This window comes from Mobula hypostoma, chromosome 15, assembly GCF_963921235.1.
Source record: "Mobula hypostoma chromosome 15, sMobHyp1.1, whole genome shotgun sequence".
Lineage (NCBI taxonomy): Eukaryota > Metazoa > Chordata > Chondrichthyes > Myliobatiformes > Myliobatidae > Mobula > Mobula hypostoma.
Window position 1 is genome coordinate 16,980,418 of NC_086111.1, and position 26,460 is coordinate 17,006,877.

The window sequence follows — 26,460 nt, forward strand, 5'->3', positions numbered from 1 at the left end:
AACTGCCTGAACTTCCTCCTATCCACGACCTCAGTCTACCACCAACCTTCCAGGAGGTTCTATCAGCTGTCCACTCCCTTAAGAACAACAAGTCCCCTGGCACTGACAATATCCCTGCTGAGTTATTGAAGAATGGAGGGTACACGTGTATGCGCACCTTCTACCAGTACATCACCAAAGCCTGGACTGATGAGGACATCCCACAGCAATGGAGAAATGCAAACATCGTTGTCATTTATAAGAACAAGGGTGACAAGGCCATCTGTGGCAATAGTAGGGGCATATCACTCCTTTCTGTTTCTGGAAAGGTCCTGGCTAAGGTGATGCTTCAGAGATTCATTAGCAACATCACGGAGTCAATGCTGCCTGAATCGCAGTGTGGATTTAGGAAGAACAGGAGCACGATCAACATGATCTTTACAGCCCAGCAGCTTCAGGAAAAGTGTCAGGAGCAACATCAGGACCTGTTTATGGCCTTTGTTGACCTCTCCAAAGCATTCGACACTGTGCAAAGAGAGCTCTTATGGGATGTCCTGCTTAGGTTTGGCTGTCCCAATAAATTTGTTAACATCCTCTGCCAGATCCATGATGGGATGACTGCTCAGGTGACGATAGGAGGACAAGAGTCCAAGCCCTTCCTTGTACGCACAGGGGTGAGGCAGGGGTGTGTACTAGCACCAGTGCTCTTTAACATCTTCCTCTTGCGTGTTACCAAGCTTCTCCACAACGAGATTGAAGACAGCAGTGGTGTGGCAGTGGACGTCAGATTAGATGGCAACCTCTGACATCAGGAGGCTCCATGCAACCACCAAACTCTGTAGAGAGCGGGTCCTGGAGCTGCAGTGTGCAGACAACTGCTTTTGTGGCCCATACTCCGGAGGATCTTCAGACTGTCCTTACTGTGGTGGTGAGAGCGTACAGCAGGATGGGACTGACTGTCAATACCACCAAGACAGAAGCGGTTTGCCAGTGGAGTACCAGTCTCTCACCCACTCTACCTGCCTTCACTGTTGGTGATGAAAAGCTGTCAGTAGTGCCATCTTTCAAATATCTGGGGAGCATTCTCTCTGACGATAGCAGCATTGACAACGACATCCAGAGCCACATTGAGCAGGCATCAGCTGCCTTTGGGAGACTTTGGCGTAGGGTCTTTCAAAACAGGAGCCTTCGTCCCTCCACAAAGGTCGCCGTATACCAAGCGGTCTGTGTCACCACCCTCCTTTATAGCTGTGAAGGTTGGGTAACCTACAGCAGTCACATCCAGTCCTTGGAGCGCTTCCACATAAGCTGCCTCCAATGCATCCTGAGAATTACCTGGCATGAGCAGATGCCTCACACTGAAATAGTTGTAAAGACCAACTGCAGAAGTATTGAGGCCATGATCACCCAGCGTCAGCTGCAGTGGCTGGGGCACGTGATAAGGATGCCCCCATGTCAGCTCCCCTGCAGAGTGTTATACGGCCAGCTACATCATGGTCAACGCTCAGCTGGAAGGCCGAAGAAAGCGCTATAAGGATCAGTTGAAGAATGCTTTAAGGAAGTGCAAGATCAGACCTGAGGACCTGGAGGAGGTTGCTGCTGACCGTACCACTTGGCGACAGCTGTGTGGGGATGGGGTTTGTATTCTGGAAATGGAAAGAACAACCAGAAGACAGCAGAAGAGAGCCAGGAAAAATACAGCCATGGTTGCCACCACTACCACCACCACTACTACATATACATGTGACACCTGCAATAGAGCTTGTGGGTCCAGGATAGGACTGTATAGTCATCAAAGATCTCACTGTTAAAGGAGTGGACGTCGTCATCGGATTTCGATGGACAACTGAAGAAGAGCTCATTAAGGACAGTGGATTAAGTTCAAAGTTCAAGTTCAAAGAAAATTTATTAAAGTATGTGTATGTCACCATATGCTATAATACTCATTTTCTTGCAGGCATTCACAATAGAACAAACAAATACAGTAGAATCAATGAAAATCGGCCAGCTGGTGGCGCAACGACATTGGCGCCGGACCCGGGAGCGGGGGTTCCTGGGTTCGAAACCAGTTGGGTCTGCTCCCGAGTACGCTTTCCATCCGTGCCAGGTTGAGTGTCGAGATCGCAACTCAACCTCGTAAAATAAAAAGGGAAAAGTACTGCAAAAGTGTCTGTGTGGGGAGTGGCGCGCCACACAGTCTCTCTCTCTCGCTCTGCGCCTTGTAAAAAGCTATGAAAAAGACATCGTCACGGACGCACGCACGCACAAGCAGACGCACAGGCACAGATGCGCACGCAGGCACACACCAAAAAGAATCAATGAAAATCTACACAGACCCTGACAAACAACCAACGTGCAAAAGACAAACTGTACAAGTGCAAAAATAAGAAAGAAATGCTGAGAACATGATGCTCACAATTTCTTCAGTGTGCATTCTGTTCGGGTTTCAGTCACGTGACTCATACTGAGAGGATTTAAGAGGTAGGTACTGGGTGTATATTTATGTGCAGATTGTACAAGACCATTATGATTGCTGGGTAAACTTGTATCCTTTCCATGTATTCTATTGCATTTTAGTGGTACATGGTCCAGTGGAAAATAAAGTGCACAACAAGGGCTCATGCATGATCTACAATCACTAAATTTGATAGAATTCTTGAAAGGATGCCTCTGGCACGACAAGCATAATGTTCTTGTATTTGGTATAATGCGAATCAAACACAGAGTTTCCTGCACTAACAGACCCTAGTGCTGCCTATAGGCATTTTATCAGCCTAAAGATGTTTTCTTAAGTGATAATAACACTCTTCACTGCTTGCTAAATATTTACTAAGTAGAGTTAGAAAATGAAGCTTCATCGTGCTAAGTCTTACATCAGCTATGATCAGCTATCATAGTTCATCTGTGGGAACTATGCTCTAGTATCTAATGTCCAACATCAGTGATTTCCACTAAATACAGGGTGACAGTTCAGATAAACCAAGTGAGAACAGTATTTCAGAAAACCTTGAGCTAGAGGAAAAACAGTTAGAGTGCATGAGATAAAACAGACATCTTTAAATGCAAGACATTATTTTGGCAATTGCAGTAAAAATTCAAATTAAACCGAGCTCTGACAGTGTCTTCATCCTAAATGGTAACCTGACTATACATTGTGCATGCAAGTGTGCAGACCAAAATAGAGATATCATGTCCGTATCATGTCCATAAATGGAGATGTCTATGGCATCTTTATTAAAAATGTCATATGATACATCTGTTTGTAGTCCACAATTCAAAGACTCTAATTAGATGAACGAGGTGTGCTGATATTAAAAGCAAGCATTTTTTTTTTGATTTGCTTATTAAGTAAGGGGAATTAGATGGATCAGTTATTAATTGGAAAGTCAAATAGTGCCATTATACATTGTTTTGCCCATTATATTGATGGGATATTCATCTCTGCAGGTGCTCTAGAGAAAGTAGAGGTTGGGATCTTAGTTAGGAAAAGGGGAGAAGTAGCAAATTGCTTTTCACAAAGTTGGTATTATATGATTCTGATTATCTCTGCAAAGGACTGATTTGATAATGGCAGCAAAGTGTAAACACAAGAGACTGTGCAAATGCTGGAGATCCAGAGAAACACATACAATGGCAGAATTGATTAGAGAAGTAGGGAGTTGCAGTCAGACAGGAGGAAAAGGAAGTCTACTATGACAGCTGGTAGAGAGAGAAAACCAGAGTAGAACATGCAACGGAGATCCAATGAACGCCATGACTGAAACGTTCAGAAGATGACTGTTAAAATGCACACTGAGACACTCAGTACAGTGTCAGGTCTAGAAGAACGAATGCATAAAATGAGTAAGCTTATGGCCTCTTAGACCGTAAGACATAGGAATAGAATTAGGCCATCTAGCCCATCGAGTCTGCTTTGCCATTTGCTCATGGCTGATTTATTTTCCCTCTCAACCCCATTCTCTTCTCCCCATAATCTTTGGTGTCCTTACTAATCAAGAACCTATCAACCTCTGCTTTTACTTGGTCTATGGCAATAAATTCCACATCTTCACCACCTTCTGGCTAAAGAAATTCCTCCTCATCTGTTAGAAAGGGGCATCCTTCTATTCTGAGGCTGTGCCTTCTGGTCCTAGACTCACTCACTATAGGAAACATCCTCTCCACATCCACTCTGTCTCAGCCTTTCAATATTCGATAGGTTTTAATTAGATTCACATCTATAACTCCAGCAATTAAAGGTCCAGAGCCACTAAACACTCCTCATACATTTACCCTTTCATTCCTGGAATAATTCTCATGAACTTCCTCTGGAAACTCTCGAGTGCCAGCACATCTTTTCTTAGATTCTGGGCCCAAGACTGCTCATAATAATCCAAATGCGGTCTGAACAATGCTTTATAAAGCTTAGCATGACATCTTGTTTTCATATTCTAGTCCTTTCCAAATGAATGCTAACATTGTATTTGCCTTCTTTATCAAAGGATTAAATTACTATAAATTGCACATTTAGACGGAGACATAACGTAAAGATTTTTATTCCTTGTATATGAAGGATGCAAGTAATAAAGTCAATTCAATTCAAAGGCCTTCTGAAATACCAAATAAACAACATCCACAGACTCTCCTTTGTCTATCCTCCTGGTTAGTTCCTCAAAGAATTCCAACTGATTTGTCAGGCAAGGTTTCCCTTTAAGGAAACTATGCTGACTTTGGACTATTTTATCATGTGCTTCTAAGTACCCTGAAACCTCATCTTTAATAAGGGACTCTAACATCTTGCCAACCACTAAGTGATTGGCAATGGCTAACTGATTTCCTGTCTTTTGCCTTCCCCCCCATCTTAAAGAGTGGAGTGACAATTGCAATTTTCCAGTCCTCTAGAACAAATCCAGAATCTAGTGATTCCTGAAAGATCACTAATAACACCTTCAAAATCTTTTCAGCTACCTCTTTCAGAACCCTGGTCCAGGTGACTTATGTACTTTCAGACCTTTCAGTTTCCTAAGCACCCTCTCCCTAGTAATAGTGACTACACTCACTTCTGCCCCCGATACTCTTGAACTTCTGGCATGCTACCTGTGTCTTCCACAGTGAAGACTGATGTAAACTACTTATTCAGTTTATATGCCATTTCTTTGTTCCCTGTTACTACCTCTCCAGCACCATTTTCCAGTAGTTGATATCCACTTTTGCTCTTTTATTCTTCTTATTGGCTAGCTTACCTTCATACTTCATCTTTTCTCTCTTTATTGCTTTTTAATTGCCTTCTTGTGAGGTTATGTAGATATGGGAGAGCATTGTTCTCTACTCTGGAAGTGATAATCACTCAGTATAAATGTCAGTAATGCCTAGTAAATATAATAGCTGATGGAGCATGGTTTTGACTTTGTGGAGACAAGCAAATTTAATCAGAGCTCAACTTACAATGTAACTGTAGCAGATCAGTCTCTAGCAAGCAAAGGTTGCCATTCTGTGTGAACAGTGAGATACCTCATTGCTTTTTAGTATTGCCATCAGGAGTAAGACAACAATTTTCCCAAACAGTAGTTTTTACCAAGTTGGCAGGACTTTGGATACTATAATGACATATATGTGATTTGTACCACAGCTGTTGTGCATATTCATAACTGTCCAGTGCAATCAGATCCTCAGTTACTCCTCAGCTTTTTTTTTCTCCAGTCCTGCCAAAGGGTTTCGGCCCGAAAGGTCGACGGTACTTTTCTCCATAGATGCTGCCTGGCCTGCTGAGTTCCTCCAGTATTTTGTGTGTGCTACTCAGATTTAGAGTATCTGCCGATTTTCTCTTGTTTGTGATTACTACTCTGTGAAGTCTCTTCCAGGGATGCCTACCCTGAAAGTTTGAATCTTCCCTTCGACGGGAGTTCAGTGAAACTCTCTCTCACTGCTCCCCCACTGTGATCCCTGCTGCTCTCCAACTCTTTGACCACGTGCTCACCCAGACCTGCTACTACAGCCAGGTATCCTTTCGGTAACATGTCTAAACCACCAGCTTACACCACACGGCTTCCAGATTTGTTTTCAAGCTGCTTGATTTGGATCCTCCGAGGACACCAGGTACGCACATTCAATTGATTGCTTCTCTCACTGGGTTCTACTTGCCACCCTTTCTGCCACGAGGAGATACCCAGTGTACCCATCCCAGTCACTTCCACAATTTCGAATTCTTTTTCCGCCACATAAAAATCGAACTGTATGCTTCTTTATCCTTTGCCGGATCCATGCTCTTATTCACTGATTCTTTGACTTTCTCATGGCCTGCAAGGATCGGAAGATCGCCCATCTACGGACCACTGAACCTGCTGATTTGCATATTAAGTAAGCTAACACCTCATAAGCTTTCTTAACTACCCTATCCACCTGAGAGGCAACTTTCAGGGATCTGTGGACATGTACCCCGAGATCCCTCTGCTCCTCCACACTACCAAGTATCCTGCCATTTACTTTGTACTCTGCCTTGGAGTTTGTCCTTCCAAAGTGTACCACCTCACACTTCTCCGGGTTGAACTCCATCTGCCACTTCTCAGCCCACTTCTGCATCCTATCAATGTCTCCCTGCAATCTTTGACAATCCTCTACACTATCTACAACACCACCAACCTTTGTGTCGTCTGCAAACTCGCCAACCCACCCTTCTACCCCCACATCCAGGTCATTAATAAAAATCACGAAAAGTAGAGGTCCCAGAACAGATCCTTGTAGGACACCACTAGTCACAATCCTCCAATCTGAATGTACTCCTTCCACCACCACCCTCTGCCTTCTGCAGGCAAGCCAATTCTGAATCCACCTGGCCAAACTTCCCTGGATCCCATGCCTTCTAACTTTCTGAATAAGCCTACCGTGTGGATCCTTGTCAAATGCCTTACTAAAATCCATATAGATCACATCCACTGCACTACCCTCATCTCTATGCCTGGTCACCTCCTCAAAGAACTCGATCAGGCTTGTTAGACACGATCTGCCCTTCACAAAGCCATGCTGACTGTCCCTGATCAGACCATGATTCTCTAAATACCCATAGATCCTATCTCTAAGAATCTTTTCCAACAGCTTTCCCACCACAGACGTAAGGCTCATTGGCCTATAATTACCCGGACTATCCCTACTACCTTTTTTGAACAAGGGAACAATATTTGCCTCCCTCCAATCCTCCGGTACCATTCCCATGGACAACAAGGACATAAAGATCCTAGCCAGAGGCTCAGCAATCTCTTCTCTCGCCTCATGGAGCAGCCTGGGGAATATTCCGTCAGGCCCCGGGGACTTATCTGTCCTAATGTATTTTAACAACTCCAACACCTCCTCTCCCTTAATATCAACATGCTCCAGAACATCAACCTCACTCATATTGTCCTCACCATCAAGTTCTCTCTCATTGGTGAATACCGAAGAGAAGTATTGATTGAGGACCTCGCTCACTTCCACAGCCTCCAGGCACATCTTCCCACCTTTATCTCTAATCGGTCCTACCTTCACTCCTGTCATCCTTTTTTTCTTCACATAATTGAAGAATGCCTTGGGGTTTTCTTTTACCCTACTCGCCAAGGCCTTCTCATGCCCCCTTCTTACTCTTCTCAGCCCCTTCTTAAGCTCCTTTCTTGCTTCCCTATATTCCTCAATAGACCCATCTGATCCTTGCTTCCTAAACCTCATGTATACTGCCTTCTTCCACCTGACTAGATATTCCACCTCACTTGTCACCGATGGTTTCTTCACCCTACTATTCTTTATCTTCCTCACCGGGACAAATTTATCCCTTACATCCCGCAAGAGATCTCTAAACATCGACCACATCTCATTTTTCACCATGGATGTCCAGTCCCTATACACTCCATCCTCCCACCAGGAAGGCCTCAAAGCTTTCCATTTTTTTCTGGACACCAGATCTAACCACCACCACTCTCCTCCACCTAGTAGAAACTTGTCCTTACGCTCAATAATTTCTCCTTTGACTCCTCCCACATCCTTAAAACAAAAGGGGTAGCCTTGGGCACTCCCATGGATCCCAGCTATGCCTGCCTGTTTGTCGGGTACATGAAACAGTCTATGTTCCAAGCCTACAGTGGTGACCGTCCTGCACTTTTACTATGCTACATCGATGTCTTCATTGATACTGCTTCTTGTACCCATGCTGAACTCATCTACTTCATCCACTTTGCCTCCAATTTCCACCCTGCCCTCAAATTTACCTGATCCATTTCCGACACCTTCCTTCTTTTTCTTGATCTCACTGTCTCGATCTCCGGAGACAGCATATCCACTGATGTCTTTTACAAACCCACAGACTCTCACAGCTACCTAGACTACACCTTGTCCCTCCCTACTACTTGTAAAAATGCCATCCCCTTTTCTCAATTCCTCCATCTCTGCCACATCTGGTCTCAGGATGAAGCTTTTCATCCTAGAATGAAGGAGATGTCCTCCTTTTTCAAAGAAAGGGGCTTCCCTTCCTCCACCATCAACGCTGCCCTCAATCACATCTCTTCCATTTCACGCACGTCTGCTCTTACCCCATCCTCACGCCACCCTACAAGGGATTGGGTTCCTCTTGTCCTCACCTACCACCCCACCAGCCTCAATGGCCAGCACATAATTCTCCGAAACTTCCGCCACCTCCAGGATCCCACCACCAAGCACATCTTTCCCTTCCCCTCTCTTTCTGCTTTACGCAGGAATTACTCCCTTCGCGGCTCCCTTATCCATTCGTCCCTCCCCACTGATCCCCCTGCTGGCACTTATCCTTGCAGGCGGAACATCTGCCCGCACATTCCTCCCTCACTACCATCCAGGGTCCTGAACAGTCCTTCCAGGTGAGGTGACACTTCATCTGTGAGTCTGTTGGGGTCATTTACTGTGTTTGATGTTCCCGGTGTGGCCTCCTGTATATTGGTGAGACCCGACGCAGATTGGGAGACTGCTTCGCTGAGCATCTATGCTCCATCCATCAGAACAAGCGGGATCTCTCAGTGGCCACCTATTTTAATTCCACTCCCTATTCCCATTCTGATATGTCCTTCCACAATCTCCTCCACTGTCGTGATAAGGCCACATTTAGTTTGGAGGGACACCTTATATTCTGTTTGGATAGCCTCCAACCTGATGGCATGAACATCGATTTCTCAAACTTCCAGTAATGCCCCCAACAACACCCCTTCCTCTTTTCCCTCTCTCACCTCATCTCCTTGCCTGCCCACCACCTCCCTCTGGTGCTCCTTCCCCCTTTTTATTTCTTCCGTAGCCTTCTGTGTCTTTCACCAATCTTCATCCCTCCCCCTCCAGGGTTCACCTATCACCTGGTGGTTTTCCTCTCCCCTCCCTCCACCTTTTAAATCTACTCATGAGCTTTTTTTCTCTGGTCCTGCCAAAAGGTTTTGGCCCAAAACGTCAACTGTACTTTTTTTTCCCATAGATGGTGCCTGGCCTGCTAAGATCCTCCAGCATTTTGAGTATGTTGCTCTGTGGCATAGCCAGGACTGACAACCCTGGCTCCCTCAAGATCAGATTCCTCTGTGGCCATTGGCTCTCAAGTGTGGCATTGCCAGTTGTCCAAAGCGTTCATTCCTAGGCAGCTGTCACATCTGTGACAACATAGGCACCAGCTGGCCCTTGCAGGGCAATAGCTTATTGTGGATTTTAATGACACCTGAATCTTCCAGACATGCAGGGCTCATGCCAGAAAACAGTGAATTGTCGTATATGGATCCAGACTATAAAAATCAGTTTTCACTTCTCAGAATAAGGGAGAACAAAATGTGATTGCATGACAGTTCATATTTTTTCAAATGATAGTGATTTAAGTTTTCATTCTCAGCCCATGATTATTGTGTGAAGGAACTCTTGCTTGCCATCTCTGCTTGCATAAGGTCTGCCTTGTCTGAATAAAGAGCTTAGACAGAAATTCAATTCTATTGATTGTTCACTATTATCACCTACTTCCTCACCAGCAATAACTTTTCAATAATCTAGGATTATTGTTGATGTTGCTATCTGTGCCTTGTGGTGCATCAGGTGGCAACCTTGCACTTTCTTTAGCATTTTGTCTGTTTTTTCACAAGGCTGAGTTGATAGCTCAATGTCCAGCGCAGATGGAAAGCATGCAAGGAGCTGGCTGGATTTGAACCTGGGACCATCGCTTAGAAGTCCGGTGCAGATACTTCTACCCCGCCAGCTGGCAATACAGTATTATTAAACGCTCCTAATGTTTCCTCAAAATCAAGCCATTTATTTCACAGTGATAGAATCATGCCATATTGCATACTCCATTAGCAAGCCATTCAACAAAAACTACAGATTCTGGAAATTAGAATGAAAACAGACAACGCTGAAAACACTTAACAGGTCAAGCAGCATCTTTGGAAGATGAAACCAGGATAAAGTTTTGGGTTGAAGACTCTTCATTAAAACTAGGAAAAAGAGAAAACAATTTGATTTTAAGTTGCAGAGGAAGTGGGGGAGGAATGGGCAGAACAAAGGAAAATATAGGAGATCTGCTGTCACACCTCTGCCCTTCTCACCATCCAGTAACGCAAACTGTCATTATAGTTGAGGTACTGATGTACTTGATGTACATCGAGGGACTGCATTCATGTAGAAAACATGGCCTCCTGTCCATTGGAGAAACCAAATGCAGAGTGACTTATCGCTTTGCCAAACAGCTTCAATACATAGAGGTAATGCAAAGAGTTCTGGTACTTGCTACTTTAATTCTGCAGCCCTATATCAGTTTATGGCCTCCTGCACTATTGTAACAATGCCCAAAATAAGCTTAAAGAACAGAATCTTATCTGCAGCTTCCTAGACTAAATGTCGAATTCTACAACTTGCTTTTTCTCCCTGTATCAAAACTGGCCATTTTTGTTGCAAGTCATCCAGCTGCAATATTGACTCAGGTTTTCTCTCTCCAGTTTCTTCTCGCAGCCTGACCTACTGGACATGTCCCAAAAACCGGCACTGTTTACCTTTACATGTAGCTTTGTATATATTCTTATTCTTATACTGTACTCTTCTCAATGCTTTGATCCACTTTCCCTTCAGTGTTAGTAGCTTGTCTCCAGCTTTAAAATAATCTTACGGTTTCAATGAAGAAACAACCAGGAGTAATTGTGGCAAGTAATGCGCTTAAAGGAACACAAGAAAATACGAGCTGGAGAAGACCCTCATTCTGACCTTTCAATCAAAGTGTGCTTAGCTGATCAGAGCTTGACCCATCGTCTCTTCTAGTTCCCATAACTCTCAATTCTTCGAACTTTCAAATATTTATGTATTTCCACCTTAAATATATTCGTAATCTGGCCGCTACCACCCTCAGGCAGAGAATGCCAAAGATTCAACACCCTCTGAGATGAGAAACTTCTATAGACATAGGGTCTAAAGAGCCTCCTCATCATTCTGTTTATATGTCCCCTTGTTTGGGACTCTCCCTCGAGTGAAAACATCTCCAAATTTACCCATTTAAACCCCTTAGGAACTTAATTGTTTGTACAAGGTCATCTGTCATTCTTCTTAACGCCAAGGAATTCAAACCCAAACTGTCTAGCCTCTGAGAGTCCTGATTCAAGGTCTCAACCTGAAACATCAACCATCCCTTTGCCACCACAGCTACTGTGGGACCCATGAGTTCCTCCAGCAGTTTGATTTGCTCCAGATTCCAGCATCTGCAGTCTCTTGTGTCTACTGTTCAGTCTGTCTTGATGGGACAATCGTCTCATTCCTAGTAGTAGCCTGGAGAATCTTTTTAGGCTACTTCCAATGTTCTTTATTCTTTTTAAGGGAACTGACACTGTACACAGTTTGAGGTGTGACCTCACCAATATTTTTTACAACTGCAAAATATTTTCTTCAAGCCCTACCCCTCTACAGTAAAGACCAACATGTCTTTTGGCTTCTTAGCTACTAGTTGCAGCTAGTATTTGCATTGACTTTTGGAAATTCCTGTCCTATGCCAACTCGGTGGGGGGGGGTGGTGCTGGAGTAAAGGAGTATTCTGGATGGTATTGAGAACCTCAATCCGTGCAATAGGAGCACACAGAAATCCCATTAATGGTGGAAGGTTCACATCACCTCACAAACTACCCATTAGCTCACCCGATCAAACATCTTCAACTCCATCTATAATGCCTATTACACAATTGCATTAGAGACATTGCTGACTTGTACTTCATTCAAACTCTTGTAAGTTAAGAACTGACAACTTGCACAGTATTTGACCCGTCAGGTCATGGGGCAATCAGTCTCAATTTTCCTTTGTTCTTTGAGTCCTGAACACAGGGTTCCTCTTTTCTAAAAGAGGTTTCCACTGTGATCCCAGTTTTTCAAACTGTTCCAGGGTTGGGTTAAAGTTAAACCCACTTTTAAGACCATTTACCTGCTATTCCCTCTGTTCTCCAACTTAATGACATCACATTGACAATCTGGGTCATTTAATACACTAAGTCACCTTAAATATATCAAGTGATCTGGCCTCTACTACCCTCAGAGGCAGAGACTTCCAGAGGTTTACCACTCTCTAAGACAAGAAATTTATATACTCCTACATTTTAATTGACCGGTAAATATGTCCCCATGTTCATGACTGTCCTATTTCATCCATGTTCATCTTGTTGCCATGGGACTGTTGGTTGTTACACTTTCATCTCCATTCCAACAATTTCATACAATATGTGCCATCCTTCATTTATATTAGCCAATTAAGTACACAGAAGTACAGTCGGCCCTCCTTATCCACGAGTTCTGATGCGCAAATTCAACTAACTGTGAATTGAGAAAACCTGGAAGTGCTCTTCCAGCACTTGTTGTTCGAACATGTACAGACTTCTTTTTCGTCATTATTCCCTAAACATTGCAGTATGACAACTATTTTACATAGCATTAACATTGTATTAGGTATTATAAGTAATCTAGAGATGATTTAAAGCAGGGGTCCCCAATCTTTTTTGAACCGCGGACCGGTTTAATATTGACAATATTCTTGCGGACCGGCCGACGGGGGGGTGGGGGGGGTGTTCAAGTAAGGTTAAACTCACCTCAACATGTGTTTTACAGTTACGGTTGCCAACTTTCTCACTCCCAAATAAGGGACAAAAGTAGCAGTCAAATCCCAGGACATTTTACCCCAGGAAAGACTACCATGACCATGAAGCCTTGCGCGGGCACCTGTGTGCGCATGCGCATACGTGCCGATTTTTTCCCCACAAATCAGTTTTGCCTTCATCTTCCTGACCACCCTGTACATACATTATTTCTACTTTATATAGGCTGTGTATTTATCATTCCTGCTTTTACTATATGTTAGTGTTATTTATTTTGGGTTTTATGTGTGATTTGGTAGGTTATTTTTTGGGTCTTGGAACGCTCAAAAATTTTTCCAATATAAATTAATGGTAATCGCTTCTTCGCATTACGCCATTTTGGCACGAGAGGTTTCATAGGAACGCTGTACCTTAGCGGGGGAAATATGGGACAAGGGCGGTCCCGTATGGGACAAACAAATTTAGCCCAATATACGGGATGTCCCGGCAAATACGGGACAGTTGGCAACCCTATGTTCAAGTTCAACAGTGCGTGACAGGGAATGAGGAAAGGTGCAGCTGACTCATATCGTTTCCTCATGGCCCAGTAGCACATGCTTTGCGGCCCGGTGGTTGGGGACTGCTGATTTAAAGTATACTGGAGGATGTGCGTAGGTTATTGTGGATCAGGGATCGAGAAAAAAACGGAAGTTCTCTTACTAAGTAAGTTGGAACAGGTACACCCGGTATTATTTAGCGTCAGTTAGTCAAACGTTTGTCTTAGTATATAGTATATATTTTACCTTTCTATGCATATAAAATACTTAAGAAACGTTTGTTACAGTGCCGGGCTTGGGAGTGGAAGTTCCCAAGTTCGATCCAGTGACAGATCGTTCCTGAGTTCAATCCAATGACTGATCGTCCTGAGCGCGCTGTCCATCCCTGCCGGGTTGATGTGAAGGATCAAAAACCCAAAACCCAATAATTAAACTACTGCATTGCTTAGTAATCATTGTAGCTTTCATCGGGGCAGGGCCTTTCTCACTTATCCTTTAAAATTGTTCCGATCGTTGACCGACTGTAGCCTAACGCTTTTCCAATGACCGATGGCATTTCACCTCTTTCTGATCGCTTTATTATTTCCACTTTATTTTAAATCGCGATTGTGATTATTTTCGTGAACAGAAACACTGTGGATTCAGAGCTCTGCCGCCAGGTCCTAATGCCCACTGCACTGAGACAGGTTAAATAAGGTCCGGGGTCCACTGGGTCCTAAGATCCACCGCATTGAGACAGGTTGAATAAGGGACTTGAGCATCCGAGTTTTTTGGTAATCTGCGAGGGGTCCCGAAACCAATCCCTCGCGGATAAGGAGGGCCAACTGTACAAGAATAATTTCTCAGGACAGTTCAGACAAGAACCACATCCCAAATGAGTTTGACACCCACAGATATTTTGCAGTCTTAACCGAGGCCTCTAGTTATCTCTTATTACCATAACAGTTAACTCTTCTGCCTGCTTTTGAGCCTTGAATGCCATCGGTGATATCTTCGACTGGACTCATTGTTCCTTATCTCATTGTAATCAGATAGCCAGTGTCTTTATTATCCTTTACATAAGGCCAGTCTAGTTTGTCGTATGCCAAAGATTCAATGATGTTCTCTCTCCTTGCTAAAATTTTGTCTTTCTTGGAGTACTTCTGGGACAATTATGAGCCCTCTGTTGGTTAGGGTCAACCATAGATGTTGTGTCCTAACTGTATATGATCTGTTGATATGCAAGCCAGGGCAGCACAATATGGAGAGCAAGTAGCTCTCCCCTTTCCTTGCAGTTGATGAATCCAAAGGAACAGCACACACCAATACAATTTGGCACAGCGGCATTGCAGAGTCACCAGTCAGCATTGAACTCAACATAGGACCGGCTTAGGAACTCTTAGCTCTGGATTTTTCCCCTTGGGGTTTACTCCCAAAGCCTTCCCCATGAGTGGGTATAGCCACAAGGCAGCAGAGGTTTGAGATCAGAGAAGGAAAACACTAGAACCATTAACCATTGTTATATGTAACAATCTTCATGTATTGATTCAAACTGGAAGTATTTTTTTGTTCTGCAATGGTTGCTTCAACTACTACAGATCTGTCACCAAAGATTTTGGATATCTGACATTCCAAAGAGAAGAAAGCAGACATATTGGCTCATGTGTCATATTTGAACCCCAAAACCAGAGAGGAAGCAAGTCATCTCCAGACCCAAAGGACTGCCCAAGAGAGAAGGCAATCAATAAAGTGAACTACATTTGCCCATGATTGCTCAGTATGGCATTTATGTCTGCTGGGAGATTTAACTCATGGCTGCTTAACTAACTTGACTTTTTGATTTTACAGAGCCAAAGGACTAATTAGGGCTGTTGAGTCCAGGGGACCTTCCATTATAATCTGAAAACTGTTTCATGGAAGAAGCAGTTTGCCAATGCTATTTACTCAGAACTGTGATTATATATAAAGGGATCAGATGTGGAAAGGATGAGCAGTTTCAAGTTCCTGGGTATCAATATCTCTGAAGATCAATCCTGGGCCCAACATATTAATAAAATTACTAAGAAGGCATCACAGTGGCTGTAAATCATCTCATCTAATTATTTGATATAATTTGGTATGTCACCAGAGACACTTGCAAATTTCTATAAATGTACCGTGGACAACATTCTAACTGGTTGCATGATCACCTGGTATAGAGGGACCACTGCACAGGATCAGAAAAAGCTGCAGAAAGTTGTAAACTCAGCCAGCTCCATCATAGGCACTAGCCTCCCCAACATTCAGAACACCTTTCTAAAAGCGATACCTCAAAAAGGAGACAATCATCATTAAGGTCCCCCATCACCTAGGGCATGCCCTCTTCTCATTGCTACCAACAAGGAGGATGTACAGGGGCTGAAAACACACACTCAATATTTTAGGAACAGCTTTTTCTCTTCTTCCATCAGATTTCTGAATGAACAATGAATCAATCCATGTACAGCACCTCACTGTTTTTGCACTACTTATTTACTTTATTCAAATAATAAATATATTTCTTTTTTTCTTATATTGCATTATAGTTCTACCACAAAACAACAAATTTCACAACATATGCCAGTGATACAAAACCTGATTCTGATTAGATAACCAGCAAATGGTATCAGTTCAGCATGATGTAATTGATTGCAAACATTTGAAGTGCCTTTACAAAGAAGCCCATAGTGGATTAAAGTGAAACTGGGGATTTTTAAACATCAGCCTGCATTATCTGAGACATACCTCCTGCACCCAATAAAGTGTCTATTGAGTGTATGCTTGTTGTCTTCTGCTGCTATAGCCCCCACTTCAATGTTCAACATGTTGTTGTGCTTTCAGAGATGCTCTTCTGCACATCGCTGGTGTAGTGCATGGTTCTTTGAGTTACTGTCACCTTCCTGGCAGCTTGAACCAGTCTGGTCATTCTCCTCTGACTCCTCTCTCAGTCATAAGATATTTTTGCCCGGAGAACTGCTACTCACTGGATTTTTCTTTTTTTTTTGCTTTTTGCACCATTCTCTGTAAGCTAGAGAATGAAGATCAGTAGCTTTTGAGATACTCAAACCACCCTGTCTGACGTCAACAATCATTCCACAGTCAAAGTCACTTAGATCACATTTCTTCCCCATTCTGATGTTTGTTCTGAATAACAACTGAACCTCTTGACCACGTTTGCATGCTTTTATGCATTGAGTTGCTGCTACATGATTGGCTGATTAAATATTTGCATTAACAAGCAGGTGTACCTAATAAAATAGTCACTGAGTGCAGATCTGTGGAGAGGGCTTGGAAGCACTGTGTAGGAAGATAGCAAATGAAAGTCACTGTATATATGAATATTGGACAATAGGTTTTTTTTAACATATACCTATGTACAATGAAAATGACTGGACTGAAAAATATTGATTTTGGCTTCATTGAAATATTTATATTATAATTTGCTTCTTTAATAGTGAATCTAGAATGGACTTTCTTTTGTGCTACCCAGCAATTAGACACCTGGAGGCTTCTGACGTGGACTAGGCTTATTTTGTCCTCCTCATTTCCTTCTCCACCTGATCTTTAACCTTCTGTCCCCATTTCTGTTATATAGTATGTCCTTAAGTAAAGACTACTCAATTGGTAACTAAATCGTGGAGTAGGTACTCATAACTTTGAGTAGGAGACCCCTGGAGAGAAGCATAAAAAGAGACTGTAGTTGCTGGTATCTGGAATGAAAAACAGGCATCCCGCATCAAATCTTGATACAAGTTCTCAACCTGAAACAACAATTCATCATGGATGCTATTGGACCCACAGTTTACTGACAGCACTCTGCTTTTCAGCCCTCAGGATGTTCCGAATGATGGTGTGAATTTTTATTTATTTATTATTTTATTGAGATGGAGCACAAAATAGGCCTTTCTGGCCCTTCAAGCTGCACCGACCAACAATCCTCTGATTTAACCCTAGCCTAATCACGAGATAATTTACAATGACCAATTAACCTCCCAATCAGTATATCTTTGGATTGTGGAAGGAAACTGGAGCATCGGAAGGAGATCCACGTGGCCACGGGGAGAACATACAGGCAGTGGCGGAATATTGTTACAGGAGCATCCAGCTGCAGTGCTCTGAGGCTCCAACATAATAAGAAATCATTTCAGGAAGTGATAGCTTTTACCTCCTGAATGAATGTAAATAGCTGTTATTGCCATACAATGAAGGAGCCATGTAAATGTCTGGAGCAAATCACACAAAATGCTAGAGGAACTCAACTCTGGATTTCCAGCATCTGCAGCATCTCTTGTGTTTATGTAAATGTCTGGGTTATCCTGGATCGATCATGAAGTAATTCATCTCATGATAGACCAGGAGTTGCATATTATGGATAAAAGGAAAAATACTGGGTTGTGCAGCAAAGCTTAAAAGTTTAGATGACGTTAGTCTATGAGCACCTGCTGCTGAGGAAGTCTGCAATGCTGACAAACAAATGTGTCTGCTATGCTCAATTTGGGACCCAGCAGTGAGAAATAAAAGGATGCAAATAACTTTAAACACTAATCAATTTATTCAGTACTCAAGGGAACATAAGCAACACTTATCTAAATAAATACCCGCAGGTCCCAAGTCTACCGTAGAGTGCCTTACTTCTCTCCTCTGTCCCTGACACAGCTTCCCACGTGGTCTGGTGGTGAAGCCCTTCCATAAGTGTCAAGTAGTTGTGTTTGCTAGAAAGTGATATCTTCCCCCTTACACAAACAAGTTTTCCTTCCTCACAGTTTGCCAATGTAGCAAACCCTGGCAGAGTTTAGAGAAACAGGCATGTTCCATGATAGTAAATTTAGCATGATCCACAATTAATATTTCGAAATGTTCCAATGAGCTCAGCTACCCCTCGCTCAATTTAATACAGCAGATGCTCAGGATATAGCCATGTTCTGCACATCATGTTTCAAAATGAGCTCAGCTACCACTCACTCAGTATAGTATAGCAACTCCTCAGCATGTTTGCCCATTGTTTTCCTTTACATTACCATACAGCCTCTATTCTGGGCTTTTAGAAAGCTCCATGAAGCTTTTACTTGTTAACCTAACTGAAGTGGCATTGAGTAGCAAACTAATAAATGACATAATTTAGTGGTAGCGTGCAGTCTAGAATGATTCTGAGGTTAGGAAGCTGTGAGAGATGGTGACATTAGTGGTAGTTGTCTGTCATAACAGACGATGACAGGAAACCCGTGCGGGAGAGTTTTAAAGTGGAAAAGCCGTGCACTGGGGCAGTTCCACTCACTCAACCTTGTAAGTCTGGGTCCAGTGGTACGAATAGTTGTCAGAGCTGTGGTCTTCAGGACAATTCAGGACTGTTTTGCTCACTGCGGTTTCAAGCATTCAGGCTTGGAGGTACCAGAAATGGCTGGGAGAGAAAATGAAATGGGTTCACTACTTCATCAAGTTAGGAACTACAAAGAATTTGAAGATATTGATAATCATCTTGAATGTTACAATAAAAATGAAGATTTGGAGGATACAATTGTCAGTATCATTGTTTGGAGGCAGTCCATTATCTGCATTAGGTGTCTGTGCTGATTTTATTCATTTACAGTCAATCAAAAGAACATGGCAGCAAGATGAATTCCTTCATTCATAACTGGTAGGAACTAATACACAGTTTTATAGTACTGTAGTCCTATTGGTAGTGTTCTAATTTGTTCTTGTGTTTCATTTAAGTACATAATTTGTTACTCAGTTTGTCCTTTTTTTATAACTTTTTAGTTGTTTCCATGAAAATTCAGCTTAATTGTGGCAGCCACTTAATTGGGTTAAAATGCTGGTCCCAATGTCTCCCAACTAATCGGAACCCACTGTATATCCAAAGTGTACAATTCACAGAGGAACTTGAGGAAAACTCAGTGATGATAATGAGCAGTCTCTGCAAATGAAGCAGACTGACAGAGAATACAGGTTGAATGTGAAAGTACCATTAATTAACTGTAGCCAAGAGCAAACAGTAAAAAGTATTGTGGATTTCTGTTTTGATTTCAGATTTTCAGAATATGCATTTTTTTGTTTTCAGTTTATAAAAAAAGCTGGTTGGTAAATGAGCATAAACAATTTTGGAACAATATGGCTGAAAGCTATATTGCTGCAGTGCTGGAAAAGGGTTTTGTTAATACATATCACAACAAAAACTTAAGTGGTTGTCCAAATTTCAATGAGTAGACCCAGGAAGAATTTCCAATATGGTCACTATTGCATCCTACTCTAGGTTAAATAAATCATAGACTTACAAGATCAGACTCTTAGTATCCCATGTCCTAAAAGTCCCAAGATCCAGATTTCAATGAAAATAGTTAATTTTTGTGTGTATACAATCTCCCACATTGACATAACGATGGCAGAGAATATTTATAACATTGAATATAATAACTAGTAAGACATAGCTCTCTTTACAGTATTGACTACATTTGTATTCTTTGCTATCATTTATCTGACATAATTTTGTTTTTTAAACTTCCAGGATCTGAGTAACAAGGATCTGAAGCGAGATCTCTACATAGTTGCTCATGTTATACGAATAGGTAAATTCTTCATATTTACAGTTAACTGTGGTTCAGAACTTAAAAGTATTTAATGAACCACTAGAATCCCTGTGAAATTTCAATGTTATTTTAAAGTATGAAATTCTGAAGTTGATTGCAGTTTCTTTTCTATCACACTGTTATAGTACTGTAGTCCTATTATTCCTAACTGTAGTGCAACATGAATCGAGGAATGTTGGGCACTAGGAAAAGGGAAAGAAGTGTGAAGCATGGAAAGAAACAGACAGAGGCTAAAAGAGGGCAAACCTCTTGTAGTGAGTTTATTGTACTAGCAGAATGATTTCAAGATTCTCTTAAAGGTAAAAACAGTAATTGATATTCCAGTGGAAGAACAAAGGTTCATGATTGCTCACCGGAAGGATGAATTTTTACTGACAGAAATTGTTTATTGAGTTCAAAGTGGGGTCACTAGATTAGCCTCTTCATTAACAACTGAATTGCCACCATGTTAGCTCTGAATGCAACATCTACTTGAATCAAGCAGTAATTGTTTTGCATGAGTAATTTGACATCCAAATGGCATACAGACTGAACCTCCATCTCGAAAGTTCTACACAGATGTTGCTGATGAATAGCTATTGCTCATCACTAAAGATATCATTAAAATATTGGTGTATTTATATCTTTAGGAGAATCTTGAAATCATCTTGCTAGTACAATAAACTCACTACAAGAGGTTTGCCCTCTTTTAGCCTCTGTTTCTTTCCATGCTTCACACCACCACCCCGCAGCCTCATTTCCATTCTTTCCCTTTTCCTTCTCCATTCTAGTGCCCAACATTCCTGAATTCATGTTGCACTGCAGTTAGGAATAATAGCAACAGACGTATTTTCCATTGATTTCGTGCTCTTATTAAAAATATAGTGACTTGGCTGCAGAAACTACAGTGTATGAAAGGAAAAAAGTATTATGTTATTTAACATTTGATTCCTTTAAAAGAAACTGCAGATTTCCAGTATTTCAAATGGTCGGGGTTTGTAGTATTTGCAATTTCAGCGCAGTCTTGCTAGCAATTGGCAATTATCACGTGTTCTGAGCTGAGAATATTTTTTTGCAAGTTAACCCTTTTGCACTTCTTCTTGCAAGGTCGAATGTTATCCAATGATTCAAAGAAAGGCCCCCCTCACATACAGTACCGACGCCCATATGGATGTGCAGTGCTGAGCATGATGGACGTCCTGCCATCTGTTTCTGAAGTTCGTGAGGAAAAGGATTTTGTTCTAAAGGTTTATACGTAAGTGAAGTATGTTTTAAATGGAATCAAATCCTACAGTCTGCCAGAAAATTAGAGATCTGAATGGGATAAGGGATTTAGATATTGCATAAAGAATCTAAATTGTGTAGACTGAATGGATCAAGGGTGTGTTTCATATTTCTCATTGTTTGGATATTTAGTTACAAACAGATTTGCTTAGTCTGAGCTACAGAACATGTTGTTATAAATTTTGTTTAGAAATGTATTAATTATTACAGAATATGAAGCATACTGTTATATAAATGTATCACTGTCCACTATGACGGGTTAATCAGCTGTAGCACACCATGCAATGACTATTTTCATTATGTGTCACCACTTGAAAATTCTTTGTCTTTTTTGACAACTTTTGCTTCAATTTCTGCACCAATGTAAACACAGGAATGGAAAAAGTTCAGGCTACAGATGGATCAGATGGTTTGTGGAAGAGAGCAGTCCAAGAATGGGGGTTAAGATGTGGATTAGCAAAAGCTTGGGGCTAAAGCGCTCAAGTCAGAACGTGTAATTAGCACTCTGTGCTTTGGAGTTGTTGAGTCCAGGGACTGTGAAGAGCTTTTCAGAAGAGTTGCATTTGGATTAATGAGCTGGGACTCAGAATATCGGTCTCGGGGCATTTAATGATTTGGATTTCTGAGACTGGCCATTTGGTTGAGGGGAATGCAATTAGGTGTGCTGGTCCAGGAATTGGCATAATTAGCTGGGGAAAGAGGACATCAAAAAGTATGGAAGGTTGGATTGGGTGATTAGGGCCTACACTTTGGAGCAACAGGACATTGGAGTTAGGGGATCAGTGACTGGGATTTAGCTCATTGGGACAACTGGCATCTAGCATAATTCAGTTTATAGAACTAATATTTTCATTCCATACCAATCACTTTTTCTATTGAAGCCATTTGTAAAGTTCAAAGAACTGTATCATTCATGATAGATCTGAGGAAGATTAGAAATTAGCGTACCAAAATTCAGAAATTCATGAACTTTTCAAAGTTTATATGTAAACATGCATGCAAAACTTAGCTTCCTAACCTGTTATTAACTGATCTGGGTTAGGCAATTCACTATACAACTCTTAATTAATTCAAAGCTTATTGTCTCTGCACAAATATCAAAGGAACTAAGTTGAACCCAGGCCGACAACTTAAAACATTGTTACATTGCTACGTTAAGCACACATTACAAGAAAGGATCTTTAATATACAGTATGATTAACTCTAATATTGCAGTTTCTAATGTTTCAAGTGATCTAGTTTAAGCTGGACAATCGTTACCCAAACGTTGTATCAATGTTTCAATGATATTGCTGAGGATTTACTTAGATATGTACTTATTGCTCGTCCACCTATCGAAGACTATATTTTGCAGAGTCTACCCTTTTGGAGTAAAGTTTGGAACTGGGCTCTGAATATTAAAGTACATCCTTGGATTCATAATATTTCACATATTTTATTGCTCTTTGTTCTAATGTATTTTCCAAAGTGTTTTCTTATGACAACTTAAACAACTGAAGTGTTTGCATGCTAAGTCCCATTCCAAGTCTCTAGTGATTTTGTCTAATTTTGCACCATGATCTTTTCTTACATTGAGTACTTTCTTACATTATGTACCTACGCTTCGTTATATTTTATTAATTACTCATAGTCATACTTTATTGATCCCGGGGGAAATTGGTTTTCGTTACAGTTGCACCATAAATAATAAATAGTAATAAAGCCATAAGTTACTATTTATGGTTTATACCCCAACATATGATTTGAAATTAGGTATATTTTATCATGTTCCTTTTATGTGCTTTTGTACTGATATATTGTTAAATATGCTAGCAACACACATCAAAGTTGCTGGTGAACGCAGCAGGCCAGGCAGCATCTCTAGGAAGAGGAACAGTCGACGTTTCAGGCCGAGGCCCTTCGTCAGGACTAACTGAAGGAAGAGCTAGTAAGAGATTTGAAAGTGGGAGGGGGAGGGGGAGATCCAAAATGATAGGAGAAGACAGGAGGGGGAGGGATGGAGCCAAGAGCTGGACAGGTGATTGGCAAAGGGGATATGAGAGGATCATGGGACAGGAGGTCTGGGGAGAAAGACAAGCGGGGGGGGGAACCAGAGGATGGGCAAGGGGTATAGTCAGAGGGACAGAGAGAGAAAAAGGAGAATGAGAGAAAGAATGTGTGTATAAAAATAAATAACAGCTGGGGTACGAGGGGGAGGTGGGGCATTAGCAGAAATTAGAGAAGTCAATGTTCATGCCATCAGGTTGGAGGCTACCCAGACGGAATATAAGGTGTTGTTCCTCCAACCTGAGTATGGCTTCATCTTTACAGTAAAGGAGGCCGTGGATAGACATGTCAGAATGGGAATGGGATGTGGAATTAAAATGTGTGGCCACTGGGAGATCCTGCTTTCTCTGGTGGACAGAGCGTAGGTGTTCATCAAAGCAGTCTCCCGGTCTGCGTCGGGTCTCGCCAATATATAGAAGGCCACATCGGGAGCACCGGACGCAGTATATCACCCCAGCTGACTCACAGGTGAAGTGTTGCCTCACCTGGAAGGACTGTCTGGGGCCCTGAATGGTGGTAAGGGAGGAAGTGTAAGGGCATGTGTAGCACTTGTTCCACTTACAAGGATAAATGCCAGGAGGGAGATCAGTGGGGAGGGATGGGGGGGACGAATGGACAAGTGAGTCGCGTAGGGAGCGATCCCTGCGGAAAGCAGAGGGGGGTGGGGAGGCAAAGATGTGCTTAGTGGTGGGATCCCGTTGGAGGTGGCGGAAGTTATGGAGAATAATATGTTGGACCCGGAGGCTGGTGGGGTGGTAGGTGAGGACCAGGGGAACCCTATTCCTAGTGGGGTGGCGGGAGGATGGAGTGAGAGCAGATGTGCGTGAAATGGTGGAGATGCGTTTGAGAGCAGAGTTGATAGTGGAGGAGAGGAAGCCCCTTTCTTTAAAAAAGGAGGACATCTCCCTCGTCCTGGAATGAAAAGCCTCATCCTGAGAGCAGATGCAGCGGAGACGGAGGAATTGCGAGAAGGGGATGGCATTTTTGCAAGAGACAGGGTGAGAAGAGGAATAGTCCAGATAGCTGCGAGAGTCAGTAGGCTTATAGTAGATATCAGTGGATAAGCTGTCTCCAGAGACAGAGACAGAAAGATCTAGAAAGGGGAGGGAGGTGTCGAAAATGGACCAGGTAAACTTGAGGGCAGGGTGAAAGTTGGAGGCAAAGTTAATAAAGTCAACGAGCTCAGCATGCATGCAGGAAGCAGCACCAATGCAGTCGTCGATGTAGCGAAGGAAAAGTGGGGGACAGATACCAGAATAGGCACGGAACATAGATTGTTCCACAAAGCCAACAAAAAGGCAGGCATAGCTAGGACCCATATGGGTGCCCATACCTACACCTTTAGTTTGGAGGAAGTGGGAGGAGCCAAAGGAGAAATTATTAAGAGTAAGGACTAATTCCGCGAGACGGAGCAGAGTGGTGGTAGAGGGGAACTGATTAAGTCTGGAATCCAAAAAGAAGCGGAGAGCTTTGAGACCTTCCTGATGGGGGATGGATAGGCTGGACATCCATGGTGAAAATAAAGCAGTGAGGGCCAGGGAACTTAAAATCATCGAAAAGTTTTTCTCTCTCTGTCCCTCTGACTATACCCCTTGCCCATCCTCTGGTCTCTCCCCCCCCCCCACCGGTCTTTCTCCCCAGACCTCCTGTCCCATGATCCTCTCATATCCCCTTTGCCAATCACCTGTCCAGCTCTTGGCTCCATCCCTCCCCCTCCTGTCTTCTCCTATCATTTTCGATCTCCCCTTCCCCTTCCCAATTTCAAATCTCTTACTAGCTCTTCCTTCAGTTAGTCCTGACGAAGGGTCTCGGCCTGAAACGTCGACTGTACCTCTTCCTAGAGATGCTGCCTGGCCTGCTGCGTTCACCAGCAACTTTGATGTGTGTTGCTTGAATTTCCAGCATCTGCAGAATTCCTGTTGTTTGTTAAATATGCTGGTGCTTTTGTATTACTTTTAATCTATAGTACTGTGCAAAAGTCTTGGGCACATATACATAGGTTATAGGTTAGATCTTTTACCTATACAAGACTTTTGTACAGTACAATAGTGTAAGTAGGTGAATTAGCAAGTGAAATCCTAATTCCTTCTTGATATTGCTTGAAATTATGAACCTTGTATAGTGGGTATGTTTGGTTGTCACTATGGTAAGGATTTTCACTATGGTATGAAGAACAGCTCCAATATACTGTGGTCCAGACCCATTCTTACAATTTCCAAGGAGGCAATCTGTCAATCTGAAATCTCCAATGTGACATCTGTTACGTACCCCGTAACTGGGTTGCCAAACCAGCAGAAATGGATCACTCAGTTGGAGTCTGGAGTACTAGAACTAAGAAAGTTTTATTACAGAAACAAGCAACACAGTAATCGAAAGGATAATAAATGCAACAGTTCAGTGATGATAAACACACATGTGCACAGAATTAAGATAACAGCATCAATCAAGCTCTATCGTTGTCTAGGGGTAAATGACCAATTTCAAAATGACTCAAAGTTCAGTCCAGTTTAGTAGTTCAGTTCGCAGTAATCGTTGCCATGGCGGTGGACAACGTGGGGGAAGAGAGAGATAGAATAGGAACAACTCATCATTCAGAACGGCTTCACTCACAGACCAGCAAGATGGCTCACAGACCAGCGAGATGGCTCACAAACAGCTTTTGGGCGGGTCCTTGGTGGTGTCACCTGAGGTCACCGACTGTGACCCCTCCTCCAGATGCGGTCGATCCTCTGCAGTGAACCCGGCACCCAGGCAAGGGCGGACACACACCGGGTTCCCGCTGATCGTACCTTTCCACCCTTGTCGTTGTCTGGGACTTCTCACCCACTCGTGAGAAGCGCACCGCTTCCAGGGTCTCGTTACCTCGGGTGGCGTGTGTCTGTCTTAGCGAACCTGTCCCTTTTTATCCCCCTGCTGGGGTATCGCCTGTCCATCACTTCAAACAGTTCAGGGTTCAAAGGGGGGGAGCCGCTCCAGACAGCTCTTCCTCCCACATCCCTTCATTAC

The 26,460-nt window shown here is 42.6% G+C and overlaps 1 protein-coding gene across 8 annotated transcripts in view; it reads left to right on the forward strand.

Annotated features, from left to right (window-relative positions):
• dock3 (dedicator of cytokinesis 3) overlaps positions 1–26,460 on the forward strand; it is a 966,938-nt gene that overhangs the window by 533,750 nt on the left and 406,728 nt on the right. For all 8 annotated transcript variants that reach the window (XM_063067780.1, XM_063067785.1, XM_063067784.1 and 5 more), the window contains exons 11-12: positions 20,064–20,124; positions 21,232–21,379. In XM_063067780.1, the coding sequence (XP_062923850.1) occupies positions 20,064–20,124; positions 21,232–21,379 (209 nt within the window). The remainder of the gene's footprint in view (positions 1–20,063; positions 20,125–21,231; positions 21,380–26,460) is intronic.